The sequence below is a fragment of the Thalassophryne amazonica genome, chromosome 1 (genome assembly GCF_902500255.1).
Source record: "Thalassophryne amazonica chromosome 1, fThaAma1.1, whole genome shotgun sequence".
NCBI classification, from domain to species: domain Eukaryota; kingdom Metazoa; phylum Chordata; class Actinopteri; order Batrachoidiformes; family Batrachoididae; genus Thalassophryne; species Thalassophryne amazonica.
The window spans coordinates 169883442-169903240 of NC_047103.1; the positions used below are offsets into that span (position 1 = coordinate 169883442).

The 19799-nt window shown below is 41.0% G+C and overlaps 1 protein-coding gene across 1 annotated transcript in view; it reads right to left on the reverse strand.

Moving 5' to 3' along the window:
* The window catches only part of kynu (kynureninase), a 63373-nt gene that overhangs the window by 22544 nt on the left and 21030 nt on the right, over window positions 1-19799 (reverse strand). Inside the window, 2 exon segments of the mRNA XM_034179080.1 lie at window positions 10766-10996; window positions 11440-11525. Of these exon segments, the coding sequence (XP_034034971.1) occupies window positions 10766-10996; window positions 11440-11525 (317 nt within the window).

Here is a 19799-nt window from a genome sequence, read left to right on the forward strand (position 1 = left end):
TTGCTGCTAATCCTCCGCCGCCGGCCCGTGCTACGAGCATTCTGACAGTTAGTGTGACTCGGGGGTGTTGACTCATTTAAACTAACATATTCATCCTGCTGTAACCAGTTTCTGTAGGCAGAATAATCAATATTTGATCATTATTATATCAGTTACCAACAGGGACTTAGAAGAGAGAGACCTAATGTTTAATAGACCACATTTAACTGTTTTAGTCTGTGGTGCAGTTGAAGGTGCTATATTATTTTTTCTTTTTGAATTTTTATGCTTAAATAGATTTTGCTGGTTATTGGTAGTCTGGGAGCAGGCACCGTCTCTAACGGGGATGGAGGTAATGAGGGGATGGCAGGGGGGGAGAGAAGCTGCAGAGAGGTGTGTAAGACTACAACTCTGCTTCCTGGTCCCAACCCTGGATAGTCACGGTTTGGAGGATTTAAGAAAATTGGCCAGATTTCTAGAAATGAGAGCTGCTCCATCCAAAGTGGGATGGATGCCGTCTCTCCTAACAAGACCAGGTTTTCCACCAGAAGCTTTGCCATTATCTATGAAGCCCACCTGCATTTTTTGGACACCACTCAGACAGCCAGCAATTCAGGAGAACATGCGGCTAACATGTCACTCCCGGTCTGATTGGGAGGGGCCCAGAGAAAACTACAGAGTCCGACATTGTTTTTGCAAAGTTACACACCGATTCAATGTTAATTTTAGTGACCATCCGATTGGCGTAACCGGGTGTCATTACTGCCGACGTTGATTACATCTTACCAAATTTACGCTTAGCCGTAGCCAGCAGTTTCAAATTTCCTTCATGTCGCCTGCTCTGGCCCCCGGAAGACAATTGACTATGGTTGCGGGGTGTCGCTAACTTCACATTTCTCAAAACAGAGTCGCCAATAACCAGAGTTTGATCCTCGGCGGTGTGTCGTCGAGTGGGGAAAAACGGTTAGAGATGTGAACGGGTTGGCGGTGTACAACGGGCTTCTGTTTAGGCTACGCTTCCTCCTCACAGTCCACCCAGGCAGCCTGCTTTCCCGGCTGCTCGGGATCGCCAGGGGGGAACTAACGGCGGCTAAGCTACCTTGGTCCGCACCGACTACAGGGGCCTGGCTAGCTGTAGAATTTTCCACGGTTCGGAGCCGAGTCTCCAATTCGCCCAGCCTGGCCTCCAAAGCTACGAATAAGCTACACTTATTACAAGTACCAGTACTGCTAAGGAGGCCGAGGAATAACTAAACATTTCACAGCCCATAGCAGAAAAGTGCGGGAGAGACAGGGATAAGCCGCCATGCTAAATCGGCTAAGAGCTAGTAGCTACGCTAAGCTAGCGATTCCTAAAAACACGCAAAGTGAATAATGTGTAATAATTTAGAGGTGATTCAGCAGAAGGAGTGCTTTAGTTAAGGCACGTAAAGATTACACTGGAAACAAATCGTAATCTAGATAACTAGATCAATCTAACTGCGCAGATTAAACAGCTAACAGATACAGAAAAACACCGCTGTGCTCCGGAACAGGAAGTGATACAATACCGCAGTGAGAGCCAACCACCAGTAGAGGCAAGCAAGAGCAAGTTTGTATACTGGCATAGTTCCACCTTAGAATTGGAATATAAGATATACCTTACTGAATTTTCATATAGATGTTAAATTTGCAATAATAAAAAAAAAAAAAACTTTTTTCACATTATCATTATGGGTATTGGTTTATAGAATTTTAGGGAAAAAAATGAATTTCACCCATTTGGAATAGGCGAAATGTGGAAAAAGTGAAGCGCTGGTGAATACTCTCTGGATGCACTGTATGCTCTCTAATCTGTCAGTAAGTAACTTACTTGAAAAACCCAACATCCACGCATGTCCACAATGATTTGGACCACTGTGATTCATTTGTTCCTGCTGTGAGAGTAGATTGAGAACCAAACAGGACGTGGTTCAGCTGGAGATTGGTGGCTTTAATTTAAATGTTCATATCCAGTTACCTATGGCTCTAACTGTGTTAAGTTTTACACAGCAGTACAACCATTTAATTTCAGTTGAGAAAACAGTGACACACTTACACCATCAACCAAACCTCTGACCCGAGACTTTATAACAAACAGGAACCAAAAATACAGAAACTGAACTTGGATCCGTTTAATGACAGAAAAGAAAACAGTGACACACTTTCTTATTTTATTTTATCATTTTTTTTTAAAGGAGACATTCTTCGATTGTGAGCAGTCTTGAGTTCTTCCTCAGCTGAACTGCGATTGGCTGCTGGTGATGAGCGCGCGGCGAGCGTTTCGATGAAACGGTGAACATCACTGAAGGAGTTGTAGAGCGGGACCGGAGCGACGCGCAGCACGTTGGGCTCCCGCAGGTCACACTGACAACAACACAACGGTAGTCAGTGTCAGCGACGAAACACACACAAAACCCACACGGTGACTTTAAACAATCAGCCTGTCAATCTAACAACCTTACCAAAAAATAGTACTGATAAGTATATAAAAAGTAAACTAGAAGTATACTTGAAACATACTTGCATATACTACTTTTTGGTAAGGGAAGGAATATTAATAATGATCATGATAACCCCGCCCCCTGCCCTGATTCCAGTTTTATTTTCACTGACATGAAGAAATAATATTTCCTCAGTGTTTATTTATAATACTGGCTCCCACAAGTGAAAGAGATTTTCCTTTATTGATCAATCTGTTGATCTTTAGGGTCCCTTCACACACGTGCGAATTTGGTTGAACTGCGCATTAAGTGCGCATGAAGCAGGAATGCAAACCTGTATTTCGTAGTTGCTTCCAACACCTTGTACACCTGTTGCTACAACTATTTGCACACACCCAGTGGCTGAAAGACAGAGTGTGTGCTGTGCGAGTCCATCGATCCTCTTGCGGCAGGTGCCGGCCATTCCAGGTGACGCACACAACATCTAACACTGTTCGTTGGCACTTAGAAAATGTGTGGCCAGTCCGCACTGTTATAACGACAACAGTCTGCAAACAATCATTGTCGTACTCGCAGTGAAATTTGTCTAAGTTCCCCACGAGTGTGGGCTTTGGTGTGTGCGCTGAACTGACAGGATGTGTGGCGATGACAGAAGCAGGAGTGGAGATCTGTCATTCTGGACATCCCAGCTGGACAGTACTGTGTTTGGACAGACATGGACTAAACTGACCACGTGACGCGCGTGTTGTGTTTGCTGTCATCAAGTGGACAAAATAAAAACATATATCACGGCTCGCACATGGACAGGCTGCCCCAGGTTGAAACGGACAGTCAGATCATAGCACGCAGCAGGCGATCTGACTGTCACGTCACCCACGTGAGCTCTCTTCCACGTGACGCGGTGTCCTGCAATGCACTGTCCACAAGACGTGTCAGCAAGACGCGGGGAGCCAGCAGGACACACGCCAGCACATGTGGACATGCAGGGGCATTGGACTGGGGGGTAAAGGGTACTATGTACAAAGGCCCAGAGCATGGGGGGGGGGGGGGGCACAAAAAACTGGCATTAAATACATTTTTGTGTTGCATGTTATTAATGTCCATACAATTCATGTTGTAAAAGAATATAATTAGAATGAATGTATAAATGTTGCAAACATAATTCTGCTCTACAATATACTGAAAGATCTCTGAGGGCCTTCCACCCCTGCACACTTGTACAATGGTTTAGTACAGGCGCACAGGCGACATTCTGCTTCCCCCCTCACACACACACACATCCCAAACGGGATCTCACAGAAAGAGGAGGTGTTTAGTAGAGCTGAAACAACTAATCGATTTATCGATTATTAAAATAGTTGACAACTAAATTAGTCTCAATTAGTTGTTAAATAACTTTGTTTTACCGCAAATGTTTTTTATCTTCCATATAAATCAACTGTTTCTGCAGCGTGGCTTTGCTTTGAACCTTGAACCAATCGAGCAGTGATTCGCATATCGAAGCACGTGAGTCGCATAGCGAAGCAGTGATTCGATCTGGTGCTTTGTTGATTCATAGGTTTTATTTTGCTTAATCTTAATATTTCCCCACCTAAAACCCCAAGGAGCATATGTCTGTGAGTAACATTTTACCATTTTTATGTTAATCTGACCTGTTATGGTCTTCTGAAACAGTTGATAGATCTATTTTATAACTTAAAAATGGGACTGATGCTAACGCGTTAGCATGTCTATGGCGTTTGCAATGTTGAAGTTAGCATTAAGCTGCTGCGCTGTCAGCACATTTGTTTCTGTATAATAATTCAATGGCTCAGCGGTTGTTGTCGTAAAAGAGTCAAATGTATACAAATTGTAATATTATTATTCATTTATTTTTATTTATATATCAATAATCAATAATAGAAACAACAACAACAATATAGTAATAACTATTAATGCCACAATATAGTTTTAGAGAAACTGACAAAAGAATCTGATAAAACAAAACAGAAAAGATTAAACCAACTAACAATGAACATAAATAAATATAGAAATACTGTTTCCTGTGAATACCGAGTGACTCTTAAACCGCCACTTCATCCCTGTTTTATTTTTGCTCAAAATGTAATGAGGTCCACCCACCCTTTAATCATACCTTAGATCTTGTTCTGACTTATGGTATGGAAACTGAAGACTTAACAGTATTCCCTGAAAACCCCCTTCTGTCTGATCATTTCTAATAACATTTACATTTACGTTAATGGACTACCCAGCAGTGGGGAATAAGTTTCATTACAGTAGAAGTCTTTCAGGAAACTAGGTTTAAGGATATGATTCCTTCTTTATGTTCTCCAATGCCATATACCAACACAGGGGTAACACCAACACCTCCCTCAGCCGCAACCCAGTCCCAGCAGAAGACTGCCCCTCCCTGAGCCTGGTTCTGCTGGAGGTTTCTTCCTGTTAAAGGGGTTTTTCCTTCCCACTGTCGCCAAGTGCTTGCTCACAGGGGTCGTTTTGACCGTTGGGTTTTTACGTAATTATTGTATGGCTTTGCCTTACAATATAAAGCGCCTTGGGGCAACTGTTTGTTGTGATTTGGTGCTATATAAATAAAATTGATTTGATTTGATTTATTAGTTTAATGACAATTTGTTTCGGTCAAACCACATCTAAGTTGTTTTTTTTACACAAGAAAAAAAAAAAGCAGTAAACTGCACATTTGTGTCTTTTTTCATGAAAATAATAATCATAATATAACATATTACACTTTCGTCAGGCCTTTAAAATACTTTTGTGGACTCTTGCTGTAATAACTCCCGGTCCCCAATCGGACCGGGAGTGACATGTTTAGCCGCATGTTCTCCTTGAATTGCTGGCTGTCTGAGTGGTGTCCAAAAATGAGGTGGGCTTCATAGATAGATAGATTGGCAAAGCTTCTGGGAAAACCTGGTCTTGTTAGGAGAGACGGCATCCATCCCACTTTGGATGAAGCAGCTCTCATTTCTAGAAATCTGGCCAATTTTATTAAACCCTCCAAACCGTGACTATCCAGGGTTGGGACCAGGAAGCAGAGTTGTAGTCTTACACACCTCTCTGCAGCTTCTCTCCCCCTGCCATCCCCCCAATACCCCATCCCCGTAGAGACGGTGCCTGCTCCAAGACCACCAACAACCAGGTAAAAATCTATTTAAGCATAAAAATTCAAAAAGAAAAAATAATATAGCACCTTCAACTGCACCACAGACTAAAACAGTTAAATGTGGTCTATTAAACATTAGGTCTCTCTCTTCTAAGTCCCTGTTAGTAAATGATATAATAATTGATCAACATATTGATTTATTCTGCCTTACAGAAACCTGGTTACAGCAGGATGAATATGTAGTTTAAATGAGTCAACATCCCCGAGTCACACTAACTGTCAGAATGCTCGTAGCACGGGCCGAGGGGGAGGATTAGCAGCAATCTTCCACTCCAGCTTATTAATTAATCAAAACCCAGGACAGCGCTTTAATTCATTTGAAATTGGAGTCATTTTTGATCAGGATATGTTCTTGAATGCGCATATTAAGCAAATATATAGGACTGCTTTTTTACATTTGCGCAGTATCTCTAAAATTAGAAAGGTCTTGTCTCAGAGTGATGCTGAAAAACTAATTCATGCATTTATTTCCTCTAGGCTGGACTATTGTAAATTCATTATTATCAGGTTGTCCTAAAAGTTCTCTGAAAAGCCTTCAGTTAATTCAAAATGCTGCAGCTAGAGTACTGACGGGGACTAGAAGGAGAGAGCATATTTCACCCATATTGGCCTCTCTTCATTGGCTTCCTGTTAATTCTAGAACAGAATTTAAAATTATTCTTCTTACTTATAAGGTTTTGAATAATCAGGTCCCATCTTATCTTGTATGCACCACTCTGCATTTAATCATTAGTGATTGATCTCTGCTCTCTTCCACAGCATGTCTTTTTCCTGGTTCTCCTCCCTCAGCCCCAACCAGTCCCAGCAGAAGACTGCCCGTCCCTGAGCCTGGTTCTGCTGGAGGTTTCTTCCTGTTAAAAAGGGAGTTTTTCCTTCCCACTGTCGCCAAGTGCTTGCTCATAGGGGGTCGTTTTGAACCGTTGGGGTTTTTCTGTGATTATTGGATGGCTTTTGCCTTACAATATAAGCGCCTTGGGGCAACTGTTGTTGTGATTTGGCGCTATATAACTAAAATTGATTTGATTTGATTTATATGTTGTCGGTGGTTGAGATAGTTGCTGTAGGCATCTAAAACCTGATGGAAATCTCTCTGTGGTGTGCCGGTGATGTATGTATGTGCAAAATAAAACAAAACACTACTCCAGGTATGTTTTTGACGAGAATACTACAAGGTGAAACATTGATGTTGTGTGACAAAGGCCTTTTAATAATAACTCACAGAAATAATGGCAAAACTCACATGTAAGAAAAAAAAAACCCCCCAAAACGATTAATCGAAAAAATAATCGACCGAGAACTGGATTAGTAAAATAATCGTTAGCTGCAGCCCCTAGTGTTTAGGCTGAAATAAAATATGTCTTTCCTAAAAACTCAAAGGTCTGGATTTCAATCAAGAAGAGAAAAAAGGACAGGGAAAGGAAAACTAAATGAGGGAAAGCAGCTGCTAACCAAATTCTTTGGTAGAGAGGTGAGCTTGAAAGCTAGTTATTGAGTTGGTCTGGGGGACCAAATTGCACCATTTTGTAGAAAAATGGTGAAATTTGGTGCATTCCTGTGCATTTTAACAGACGGGAATGCAACCAATTGCAGCCATTTTTCTAGAAAATGGTGCAATTTGGTCCCCCAGACCCCCCAACTCAATATTGCTCCCCCAACTTAAAAAGGGTTCTAACTCCCAGGTGTGATCTAAGGTATACATGCTTTAGACCTGGTTTGACTACACATTAGAAATTTGGTGTTTGCGTTAATAAAAAAGAACAGTGGGGGGGGGGGGGGGTCTTCAATATGGCTAGTATCCCGAGGCCCAGAATTTGGTGCTATGCCCCTGTGGACATGAATGACAAGTGAACTGCTTCTCATTCATATGATTTCATGACTGTACCTCAGTGACCCATGGGGGCCCTAAACCTACCATCCCTGGTTCTCTACTCTACTCTTTTCTACTCTCCTATTTATGCTTCCTTGTTAGATATTTAGATATACCTTTGTATACTGGCATAGTTCCACCTTAGAACGGAATATAATATATAAGATATACCTTACTAAATTTTAATGGGTCATCTACAGAGGAACAGACGGCTCATATTTGTATTGCTCGCTTGATGAGAGGGATTTAATACAATACAGTGTTTTATATGGTGTGTCATTTAGATTTTTTTTTAATACATATGTGCTTCCTGATATGAGGCAGTGTTGAGCTCCTTTACAGGACAGTGATGGTAGCTTACTTTGATAAAGTTTCTGGCTGCAGTCAGAGCTTTTGGAAGGCATGGGGTTCGAATCCTGTGGGTGACATGTATTTTCTTTTCTTTGTTTTCAGCAACTACGCGATCGCATGGACGAACTGTCGCACCAGCATCATGCACGCCTGCCTGTCAGTGCGATGTTTGGTGGTGCATTCATACCAGCTGCTCCGACGGGTGTCGCCCTGGAGTTGTTCATATTGGCAGTATGTGTGAAGGGGCCTTTACAGTTGACTGATTAACCTCCTGAATCCTGATCAGGTTCTGGATATTCTCTTGTGCCGTGTTTTTATTTACTGTGGTCCCATTTTCACTCCACCTAAAAGTCCTGCACCTCCATGCAAACAGCACCATCACAATTCAATTAAATAGAACTCAAAAAATGTATTTTGTGCATCATAACAGTTACAATGTAACAAATCATTTATTTGACAAAACGTTTTACAAGTGCTGAAACGTGTAAGAAATATTCAGGGGGAAACGTGGCTCCACAGGCAGCAAATTATCTGTTCTCTGTCCGTCTGTCTGTCTCTCTCTGTCTCTTGTCTTCTACTGTCTGCTGTTCAGTTGAAGAGTTGCTGATTTTTTTTTTACTGTTGGTCTCATCTGAGGCTGTCAAAGTTTTCATGTTGCGGTGGAGGAGTGGTGCCAAACCAGCTTCCAGATCCGGAACCCAAATGGAAGGGAGAAACCAAAAGACTAAATATCTGTATTTTAGCTGAAATTGGGTTAATTTTCATATTTAGTGTTTGCTACATGATTAGTTCTTCAAGTGGTAAAAATCTGAAAGACTGATGATAAGTTTTTGCCGCTGACACGTGATGTAATTTTTGTGATTTACTTTTTCCCTCTGAATGAAAACATGACTTTCAAACCCACCAGCAGGTTCTGGGGTTCAGAGGATTAAAACCGGTTTCAGCAGTTAATCACTTTGACTAAAACCCCATTTAAAAGCTGCTTAACAGCATTTTTAATCCTTCTGTCCTCCCTGTAGAAATGTTTAAACCATTTTTTTAGTTTCACCACATGAACTGAGATTTATTCCACTAAAATATTCTGGGTTGAGTCCAGTGTTGTATAGTAACAAAGTAAAAATAGTTCACTACTGTACTTAAGTATGTTTTGGGAGACTTTGTACTTGAGTTTTTTTTAATTCAGCTTACTTTCACTTTTACTTCACTACATTTCCGACCTTAATTGCATACTTCTACTCCGATACATTTTCTATGCGCCATGCCGTTACTCGTTACAAAAACACACACACACACACACACACAGAGAGAGAGAGACACCACTGATTACTAGTGACTGCAACGAAGTCAGGCCGATTTGTCATGAGGCATGTCCGGTAGGTTTTTTTGCAGTTCCGCACTTGTTTGTCAGGAAAATGATAATTTCTCTGCATTGATTACAGACCTGCAGTGGGTCTGTAATCAGCTTTTCTGCAGCGCGGCTTTGCTTTGAACCAATCGAAGCAGTGATTCGGAGATCAAAGTAGTGTTTCAATCTACGATTCGTGGATTCATTATTTAATTTCGCTTTATCCTAATTTTCACACTAAAACCTTGAAGAGCATATGTCTGTGAGTAATATTTAATACTTTTATGTTAAACTGACCTGTTATGGTCTTCTGAAACAGTTGATAGATGTATTTTATAACTTATGACCAATGCTAACGTGTTAGCATGTCTATGGCGTTTTCAATGTTAAAGTTAGCATTAAGCTGTTCGCATCAACACGTTTGTGTTTTTTTTCTGTATAATTAATGGCTCAGCGTTTGTTGTCGTAAAATAGTCAAATTGTAATTTTTTTAAATTTATTTTTATTCATATATTAATAATAGCAACAACAATAATAGTCTACATAATAGACAATAATAGTCAATAATAATAGACTAATAATGTTACAATACAATTTTAGAGAAAGAGACAAAAATAACCTAATGAAACAAAACACAACAGAAAAGATAAAACCATGTAACAATGAAAATAAATAAATACATATAGAAATAAATAAGTGTTTCCTGTGAACACCTAGTGAGTAGCCTACTCTTGTTTAGGTTTTGAAACCTTGTTTCTGAAGTGTTTTTGTGTGATGTGCACAATTTTCAGTATTTTGACTAATACGACCAGTCATTTACAAGCCTAGATAAACTTTTATTAAAAAATCAGTCCGTTTTTGATTATTAAAATTTACTTGTACTTTTACTTTCAGGTAGGGGTGGTGGCCAAGTGGTTAATGCACTTGGTTTCAGTGCGGTAGGTTCCCGGATCGAATCCCACCCCTACCACATTTCTCCATGTAATGTGGAGTTGCGTCAGGAAGGGTATCCGGCGTAAAATTTGTGCCAATTCAACATGCAGATCCACCTTGGATTTGCTGTGGCAACCCCGAGTACAAAACAAGGGAGCAGCCGAAAGGACTTACTTACTTGTACTTTTACTTTCAATACTTGAGTACATTTAGTTGTACATTACTTGCCATACTTAAGTACAATAAATACTAGATACTTTAAGACTTTTGAGTAGCATTTCAATCAGTGACTTGAACTTCTACCAAAGTCATTTTTTAAATGGGTATCTGTACTTTTACTTAAGTGCGATTTTCCGGTACTTTATACAACACTGGTTGAGTCCTTTTAAAATGAGTCACAATCACTTTCCCTTAAAAGACAAAAGAAGCAACTTGCCACAGTTCAAGACTTATCTTTTATTTTGTCAGTAAATGATTTATATATGATGAAAATCGAATAGTTTTCTGCTGATAACCAACAGACGTCTTTTGACAGAGGTTTTTGCCGGCGTTGATTTCTGATCTGCTTTTACAGATTATTTGTTTTTTTTTTTTTTTGGTACAGAATCTGTTTAAATGTGCAGGTTCTTTGTGCGGTTGATACTTACAGTCACGCCCCTTTTCTTCAGTTCCTGGAAGACTTTCCTGATGGGGATGGAGAAGGACAGTGAGAGCTGGCAGCCCCTCTGCTGGGGGTCAGACGGGGTCACAATGTGGACGTGGGGTTTGTCGGTTCGGGCCGGGTCCTCCCAGTACTGCTGCTGGATCAGATACTCCAGGTAACCCGTCAGGAGGAGCGACTTCCTGCGTAAAGCCGCCATGCTGGTCTTTTGAAACACCTGTGAGATTGACGGGGATCATCTTTGTGTTTTGGATGCAAAACCAACAAATAAAAATGACCCAAAAGCGTTACAATGAAAGACAAACTGGCTCTTAGGAGGACTGAGATGTAAAATTTTGTTGGAGAAAACGTTTGAAAGCACTTTTCCACAAAAAAAGCTCTTTATCTGTGAGCTCGCATTCAGATAACAGAGTGAAATATTCAGCAGCCAGAACAACAGTCAGAGCGGCAGGCCAACATGAATGAACACAAATTTTTGTGATGTCATAAAGTGAGGATGTTCAACAAAAAGAACAAAAGCTTGGAGGCAGAATTGGAGATGCTCAGAAACTTTAAGAAGTTGAACGTAAGAATCAACAAGTTTCTGCAAATTAACGTTTCTCTCATTTTTTCATGCAGCCGTTTGAGGACTGAAAACACGTGGCCTTTGAGCTGCAGTACCTCTAAGCTGGCCTGCAGGGGGCACACTAGCAGGATGGGCTGGTTGGACAGTCTGAAGCCGCTCACTCCCGGCTGCAGCTCCATCACTGAAAACGGACAGAAGATCTGTGAACGACACCGAAACCGATAGCGGTGAAATGTTCTAACATAACGTCAAAACTCTACCAGGAACATTCTGCCTCGTCTCACACATTAACAAGTCAACTAAAACTACAACCACAAGTCAGAAAAGGCTGCAGCGACATGGAAAAATGCTAATTAAAATAAAACAGTGAGACATCCGCTTCCGGTCGTATGGAGTAAGCAGCGCGACAGACCAGCTCCTCGCAAAACTGATAAAAACTAAAATTTCCAGACCAGATATCGTCAAATGACGTAAGACATAACACTACTGAAGCGAAAATGACTCCCAGGAAAAACAGGCAGTATACCCAGACGAGTCTAGAAGTCGAGTCACACACCTCCACCGGAGAAAAAACCCGAACCAGCTAAAGCTAACGCCACAGGGCTAACAGAGGAAAGCCTGTTATCGCCGGGCACTTTACGCACCGAACTGAGAATGGAGTTTAAAGCCTACAGGGATACCATGCAGTCTGTTATTAACCGAGATGGAAGGATTTTGTGAAGAAATACGTGAAGATATCTCATCTTTGCGAGAGACCACCAAGGCGGACATTAAAGCTATGCGTGACGAGCTAACCGAGAAAGTTGAGAAATTATTCCCAACACAAGCGGAAGCGGCAAATACACAGAAGAACGTGGAACAATCTCTCAGCGACACTTCTGACAGGCTTACGGCTCTCGAGAGCTCATACCGGTCACTTGCCGCTGACAGCAAGAAACTGCAGGAAAAGTGGATCGATTTGGAAAACAGAAGTCGCCGGCAGAACATCAGGATATTAAACATTCTGGAGGGTGCTGAAAACAACAAACCGACCGACTTTACGTCCAGGTTCCTCTCTAAAGTTCTGGGTGAAGAAAACTTTAATAGCCCCATTGTTGTTGACCGAGCACACAGAAGCCTTGTCCCAAAACCGCGCAACGATGAACAACCCCGACCCATAATTGCTCGTCTTCACTACTACTCAGACAAAGAAAAAATCATGCCGCTGTCCCGGAACAGAGGCAAGCTGCTTTATGAGGAGTCCCAGGTCCACATCTTCCGTGATATGAGCCCAGAGGTAGGACAACAAGCAGTGTTCAATCACATGAAAGCCAAACTACGCAACTTCGGAAACCTGTACCGAATGCTTTTCCTTGCACGGCTCGTGATCACGATGGGCGGTGCCAAAACAACGTTCAACGACCCAAGGGCAGCAGAAAAATACCTGGAGGACAACATGCCATCATCCCGATGAGAGGACGACTGAAAGTTAACAACAACAAAGAGACACTCGTTATGGCTTACGCGGACTGAGTTACAAACTAAGTTGGTTCCACTCCTCCAGCCAATCCAAAGGAGTCGGTATCGGGTTATTTGGTCACTTGACTTTTAGTCAGGATTCTGACATTTTGCTGACTGGCTGAGACACACTGCTCTCTGATTGGTTGTAGCCTTTGTTTGCAACGTAGCACTGCTACCACAGTCTCTGGAGGAGTGGAACCAACTTACGTTTTCGGCGGTTACGCCACAGCCCATCACAGAGCATGGTGTGATAGCCAATAGTGGCCGACGTATCAGATGAACCAATCACAGCCATGTTTTCAAAAACATGCTACCAGTCTCTTTGTATAAGAGACTGTGGTACCAGTGCTAAGTTACAAACTTTCTATCAGGTACCCTAAATATGTCAATCAATCAATCAATTTTTTTATATAGCGCCAAATCACAACAAACAGTTGCCCCAAGGCGCTTTATATTGTAAGGCAAGGCCATACAATAATTATGTAAAACCCCAACGGTCAAAACGACCCCCTGTGAGCAAGCACTTGGCTACAGTGGGAAGGAAAAACTCCCTTTTAACAGGAAGAAACCTCCAGCAGAACCAGGCTCAGGGAGGGGCAGTCTTCTGCTGGGACTGGTTGGGGCTGAGGGAGAGAACCAGGAAAAAGACATGCTGTGGAGGGGAGCAGAGATCGATCACTAATGATTAAATGCAGAGTGGTGCATACAGAGCAAAAAGAGAAAGAAACAGTGCATCATGGGAACCCCCCAGCAGTCTACGTCTATAGTAGCATAACTAAGGGATGGTTTAGGGTCACCTGATCCAGCCCTAACTATAAGCTTTAGCAAAAAGGAAAGTTTTAAGCCTAATCTTAAAAGTAGAGAGGGTGTCTGTCTCCCTGATCTGAATTGGGAGCTGGTTCCACAGGAGAGGAGACTGAAAGCTGAAGGCTCTGCCTCCCATTCTACTCTTACAAACCCTAGGAACTACAAGTAAGCCTGGAGTCTGAGAGCGAAGCGCTCTATTGGGGTGATATGGTACTACGAGGTCCCTAAGATAAGATGGACCTGATTATTCAAAACCTTATAAGTAAGAAGAAGAATTTTAAATTCTATTCTAGAATTAACAGGAAGCCAATGAAGAGAGGCCAATATGGGTGAGATATGCTCTCTCCTTTTAGTCCCCGTCAGTACTCTAGCTGCAGCATTTTGAATTAACTGAAGGCTTTTTAGGGAACTTTTAGGACAACCTGATAATAATGAATTACAATAGTCCAGCCTAGAGGAATAATTGCATGAATTAGTTTTTCAGCATCACTCTGAGACAAGACCTTTCTGATTTTAGAGATATTGCGTAAATGCAAAAAAGCAGTCCTACATATTTGTTTAATATGCACTTTGAATGACATATCCTGATCAAAAATGACTCCAAGATTTCTCACAGTATTACTAGAGGTCAGGGTAATGCCATCCAGAGTAAGGATCTGGTTAAACTCAGATTTATCTGAGTTTAAAAGCAGGAAATTAGAGGTCATCCATGTCTTTATGTCTGTAAGACAATCCTGCAGTTTAGCTAATTGGTGTGTGTCCTCTGGCTTCATGGATAGATAAAGCTGGGTATCATCTGCGTAACAATGAATATGTGAATTCATCTTTCTTTTTTTATTATTTTTATTTTCTTGTTTTATTTATGTATTCCAAAAAAGGGGGATATCCGTTTTATATTAAACATGCGTGAGGACCAAAATATAGTTAAAATGGTCTGGAAAGGAAAAAAAAAAGTTTAGTAGCTTAGTGGTAAGTTAAATGTTCATGGACAAGCACCTCTCTGAGTTTAGACACTTTTTGCTTCGGTTGAAGCACTTTCTCTGTGCTAGTACTGGCAGAGTAGTTAGTTTAGGGGAGCACAGGGAGGGAAGTGAGACGGTAGGGTTCAGGGGTTTTGGTCTTAGTTCATATTTTTTGTCCTGCACTTCTACAGAGTATAACTTTTACTTTGACTGGAGGCTGTCTAAAAATACAAGCTGGAGTACTTTCTTATTTTTCCAACTAAATGATCATGGCTAATGTGTCACCCAAAGGACAGGCAGTGATGGAGCTGGTAAGGATGCCTCCAGGGCGCCTCTCAAGGAAGGTGTTCCGGGCACGTCCATGTGGGAGGAGACCCCGGGGAAGACCCAGGACTAGGTGGAGAGATTATATCTCCACACTGGCCTGGGAACGCCTCGGGATCTCCCAGTCAGAGGTGGTCAGTGTGGCACGGGAAAGGGAAGTCTGGGGTCCCCTGTTGGAGCTGTTGCCCCCACGACCTGCACCCAGAAAAGCAGTTGAAGAAGAGTGATGATGAGGGGCTAATGTGTCAAAAACAAGTGGGCGTCAAAACCTGGTTAAGATTATCTCATGGAATTGCAAAGGTCTCAATAGTGCGATTAAACGTGGGAATATACTGACTCATCTTAAAAATCTAGAAATGGATATTGGGTTTCTACAAGAAACTCACTTGAGAGAGCAAGACCATAAAAGGCTACAGACCAAATGGATTGGTCAAGTGTATCACTCAAATTTCTCAGTAAAAAGTAGAGGTGCAGCTATTGTTATTAGAAAGATGATTCCTTTTATAACATCAAAAGTAGTATCTGACATCATTGTTACAGGCAAGTTGTACAATAAACCTAGCTAGTATATATGCTCCCAATACAGACGACGAGACTTTTATTACTTGTTATTACTGCAATACCTAATATGGACTCTCATCAGTTGATTATTGGCAGAGATTTCAATCAGGTATTAGACCCTATAATGGATAGATCCTCACAAAAACCATTTACCAAATCTGCTAATGCCATTCACAGATTTATAAATAACTATAAACTGCTCGACCCATTTAGATCCTTGTCTCTCAATACAACAAAATATTCATGTTTCTCGCCAGTTCATCACTCATTTCTAGAATAGATTTCTTCCTGATAGATTACTCATTTTTAACAAATGTCAGACACTGCGATTATGAAGCAATTGTTTTATCTGACCATAGTCCAATGTCACTCCATTCAGAGTTGGGACATAGCCCACCAACTAAAAAATGGAGGTTTAACAACATGCTGCTATCAGATAGTACAGTAGTAAATGAATTGCAAAATCAAATTAGGATATTTCTCCAGACAAATGATGATCCAGAGATCAAGAGGTCCACCCTGTGGGAAACATATAAAGCATACCTGAGAGGCCAGATCATTTCTCTAAGCTGCCTGAAAAATAAGCAACATAGGCAAAAGCAATCAAAGATCACCCAAGAACTTATAGAAATTGAGATTATGCCATCTCCCCGACCTTATGCGTAGCCAAGGGTGGGCCTGGATGGGCCTGGGCCCGCCCACTTGTCAGCCAGGCCCACCCCATCCAATGAGAAGGCTGAGTTGACATTCGACAGTCACCTGTCGTTGCCTCATTGTATTCCTATGATATGGTATTGCATTAGCACTGAGCGACAATTAATAAATTTTGTCAAAAAAATCTTGTTCATCTTCTGTGATTTTTATTAATTCATTTTCAGAGTACAGTGGTCCCTCGCGATAACGCAGTTAACGTTTCGCGGCCTCGCAGTTTCGCTGATTTTTTAGTGCAATTTTGCATGCATTTTTTTTTAAACGGCGCATTGTGTTCTGCGTCCTTATCAGGCGGGCCATTTGCGGCACCGGTCGGCATCACCGCGATTGCTCTCACTGCCTCCGATGCGCTTTCTGCAGGCTGAGTAAATGCAGCTGCAGGCCACCTCCTCCTGTCTGCTGTGCGGAATTGCGCCAAATCTGGAAACAGGTCCAGAGATACGCTCGCTGTTTTGATCCGGATGTTGAGCGCAGACGCAGAGCTCCGTGGCCACTGAGAGAGGACTTGGATTCTTTGCGGGTCCCACATCTGTACCTCCGGAGGCAGTGAGCGAAGGGAGAGCACGCGCATTGTGTTCTGTGTGTGTCTGTTTATAATCTTCTCGCACAGAAGAAAAAAGAGAGTGTTGACACAGGAGAGAAAAGTGAGAAAATGTTAATGCCTGTTTGAGAAAAGTGTGTAGTGAGGGGCTTTACAGCCTTAAAACATCTATAAAAATTGTAAACAATAGCGCTGACTACTTCGCGGATTTTGTTTATCGCGGGTTATTTTTGAACGTAATTCCCATGATAAACGAGGGACCACATTTTTCCTCAAATAAATAGTCTTCTGCGGGCCTCCATCACAATGCCAATAACAACATGCACCATCGAACGGCTGTTTTCTACTGTTAATGGGATAAAAACATCCACCACAACATCCATGTTGACTCACAGACTGAATGCACTTTCCCTTGAAAGAAAACTGAGTGAATCGTTGGACTGTGATGACGTGATAAGAGAGTTCAACAAAAACCCCGTCGTCTCCTGCTGGAGCATTAAAAGGATTCATCAAATGTAAGTGTAAATGTAAGACCATTAATTACTTTTTCTTCTAATAGGCCTAATTGTTATTATTATATTGCACTGCCACGAATCATGTTGGTGTCCGTTCTGATGGTTTTTAATTTGGCCGCCGAGTCAACCTGTTTTCATGTTGTGGATATAGTTTGAATTTTTTTTTTAAAGGACTTTACATGACTAAGCATTGCGTTGCTGCTTGCATTGTCCATGGGGTGCTTGTGTCTGACACTTTGCATCTGTATAACTGTGCACACAGCGTCTCATTTTTGAAACAATGCCTTATTTAAATACCTATTGACGTTTTGGGTTTAGGCCGAGCCAAGTAGGCTACCAGACTTGCACTGAATGTGTGTGTGTGTGGGGCGCTGCACTGCAGCTTTCATTATCCATGAAGAGTACTTGTGTCTGACGTGTCGCGTCTGTGTGCTCACTTTGCCAGTGCTGTAGGCTAAGTGATAACGTTGCTTGCGATGTCCAAACAAGGCACACTTTTTCAAACAGTGTATTATAATACCTACACCTTACCTACAACCCCAAAGGTTGGGCCCGTCTGATTTTTTCTGGGCCCACCCATTTTGTGATTTCTGCCTACGCCCCTGTCCCCGACACCAGATTTATACAAAAGAATCAGTCTTTACAGACAGAACTCACTATGCACAGTAGAAACAACAAAATTGTTGACACAACTAAACATAAACATTATGAATATGGAGAAAAAAAACGGGTAGACTACTAGCTCAACAAATTAAAGAAGAAGCAACGTCCAGATTACGAACAGATAATGGACAGGTAGCAACAAATCCCGAAATAATAAACAAAACCTTTAGAAATTTCTATTTTTAGCTGTACTCCTCAGAATCAAAAAAATGATCCAGATTTAATAGAACAATTTTTTGCAAACCTTCAAATACCCTCTATAAGTTTCGAAAATAAAAAATATTAGACCAGCCAATTTCAGTAGAGGAAGTTAAACAAGCTATCCTGAATATGCAAAATTGTAAATGCCCTGGCCCTGACAGGTACAGCGCTGAATTCTATAAGGCATTTATAGATCAGACTGCCCCTCTTCTCCTAAATGTTTATAATGAGTTACTGACAACAGGTGCTCTGCCCCCAACGCTATATGATGTAAGCATTTCTCTAATCCATAAAACTGGTAAGGATCCACTAAATCCAGGCTCATATAGACTCATAAGTCTGCTGAACATAGATAATGAAATACTAGCAAAAATCTTGGCCATGCGGTTAGAAACAGTCCTTCCAACGGTTGTATCACCAGATCAAACTGGATTTGTTAAAGACAGAGCTATTTTTCAACATCAGGTGACTGTTTAACATTATCTCTACTCAAAGTTCAAATAAAAAAGTGTCAGAAATACTGCTGTCCTTGGATACCAAGGTCAATGCCCCCCCCCCCCAAAAAAAAGTTGGGACGGGGAAATATAGGGTTTCTAACAGTGTTGTATAAAGTACCGGAAAATCACACTTAAGTAAAAGTACAGATACCCATTAAAAAAATGACTTGGTCAAGTCACCGATTGAAATGCTACTCAAGTAAAAGTCTTAAAGTATCTAGTATTTATTGTACTTAAGTATGACAAGTAATGTACAACTAAATGTACTCAAGTATTGAAAGTAAAAGTACAAGTAAATGTTAATCAAAAACGGACTGATTTTTTTTTTTATTACAAAGTTTATATCGGCTTGTAAATGACTGGTAGTATTAGTCAAAATACTGAAAATTGTGCACATCACACAAAAACACTTCAGAAACAATGTTTCAAAACCTAAACGAGAGTAGGCTACTCACTAGGTGTTCACAGGAAACACATTTATTTCTATATGTATTTATTTATTTTCATTGTTACATGGTTTTATCTTTTCTGTTGTGTTTTGTTTCATTAGGTTCTTTTTGTCTCTTTCTCTAAAATTGTATTGTAACATTATTAGTATATTATTACTGACTATTATTGTCTATTATGTGGACTATTATTGTCGTTGCTATATGAATAAAAATAAATTAAAAAAATTACAATTTGACTGTTTTACGACAACGAACACTGAGCCATTAATTAAACAGAAAACAAATCAACACAAACGTGCTGATGCGAACAGCTTAATGCTAACTTTAACATTGAAAACGCCATAGACATGATAATGTGTTTTTAAGTTATAAAATACATCTATCAACTGTTTCAGAAGACCATAACAGGTCGGTTTAACATAAAAATATTAAATATTACTCACAGACATATGCTCTTCAGGGTTTTAGCGGGAAAAATTAGGATAAAACGAAATTAAACAATGAATCCACGAATCGCGAATCACTGCTTCGATTGGTTCAAGGTTCAAAGCAAAGCCGCGCTGCAGAAAAGCTGATTACAGACCCGCTGCAGGTCTGTAATTAATTTAGAGAAATGATCATTTTCCTGACAAACACCCCCCAAGTGCGCAACTGCAAAAAAGCCTACCAGACATGTCTCATGACAAATCGGCCTGACTTTGTTGCAGTCACTCGTCTCTGGGTG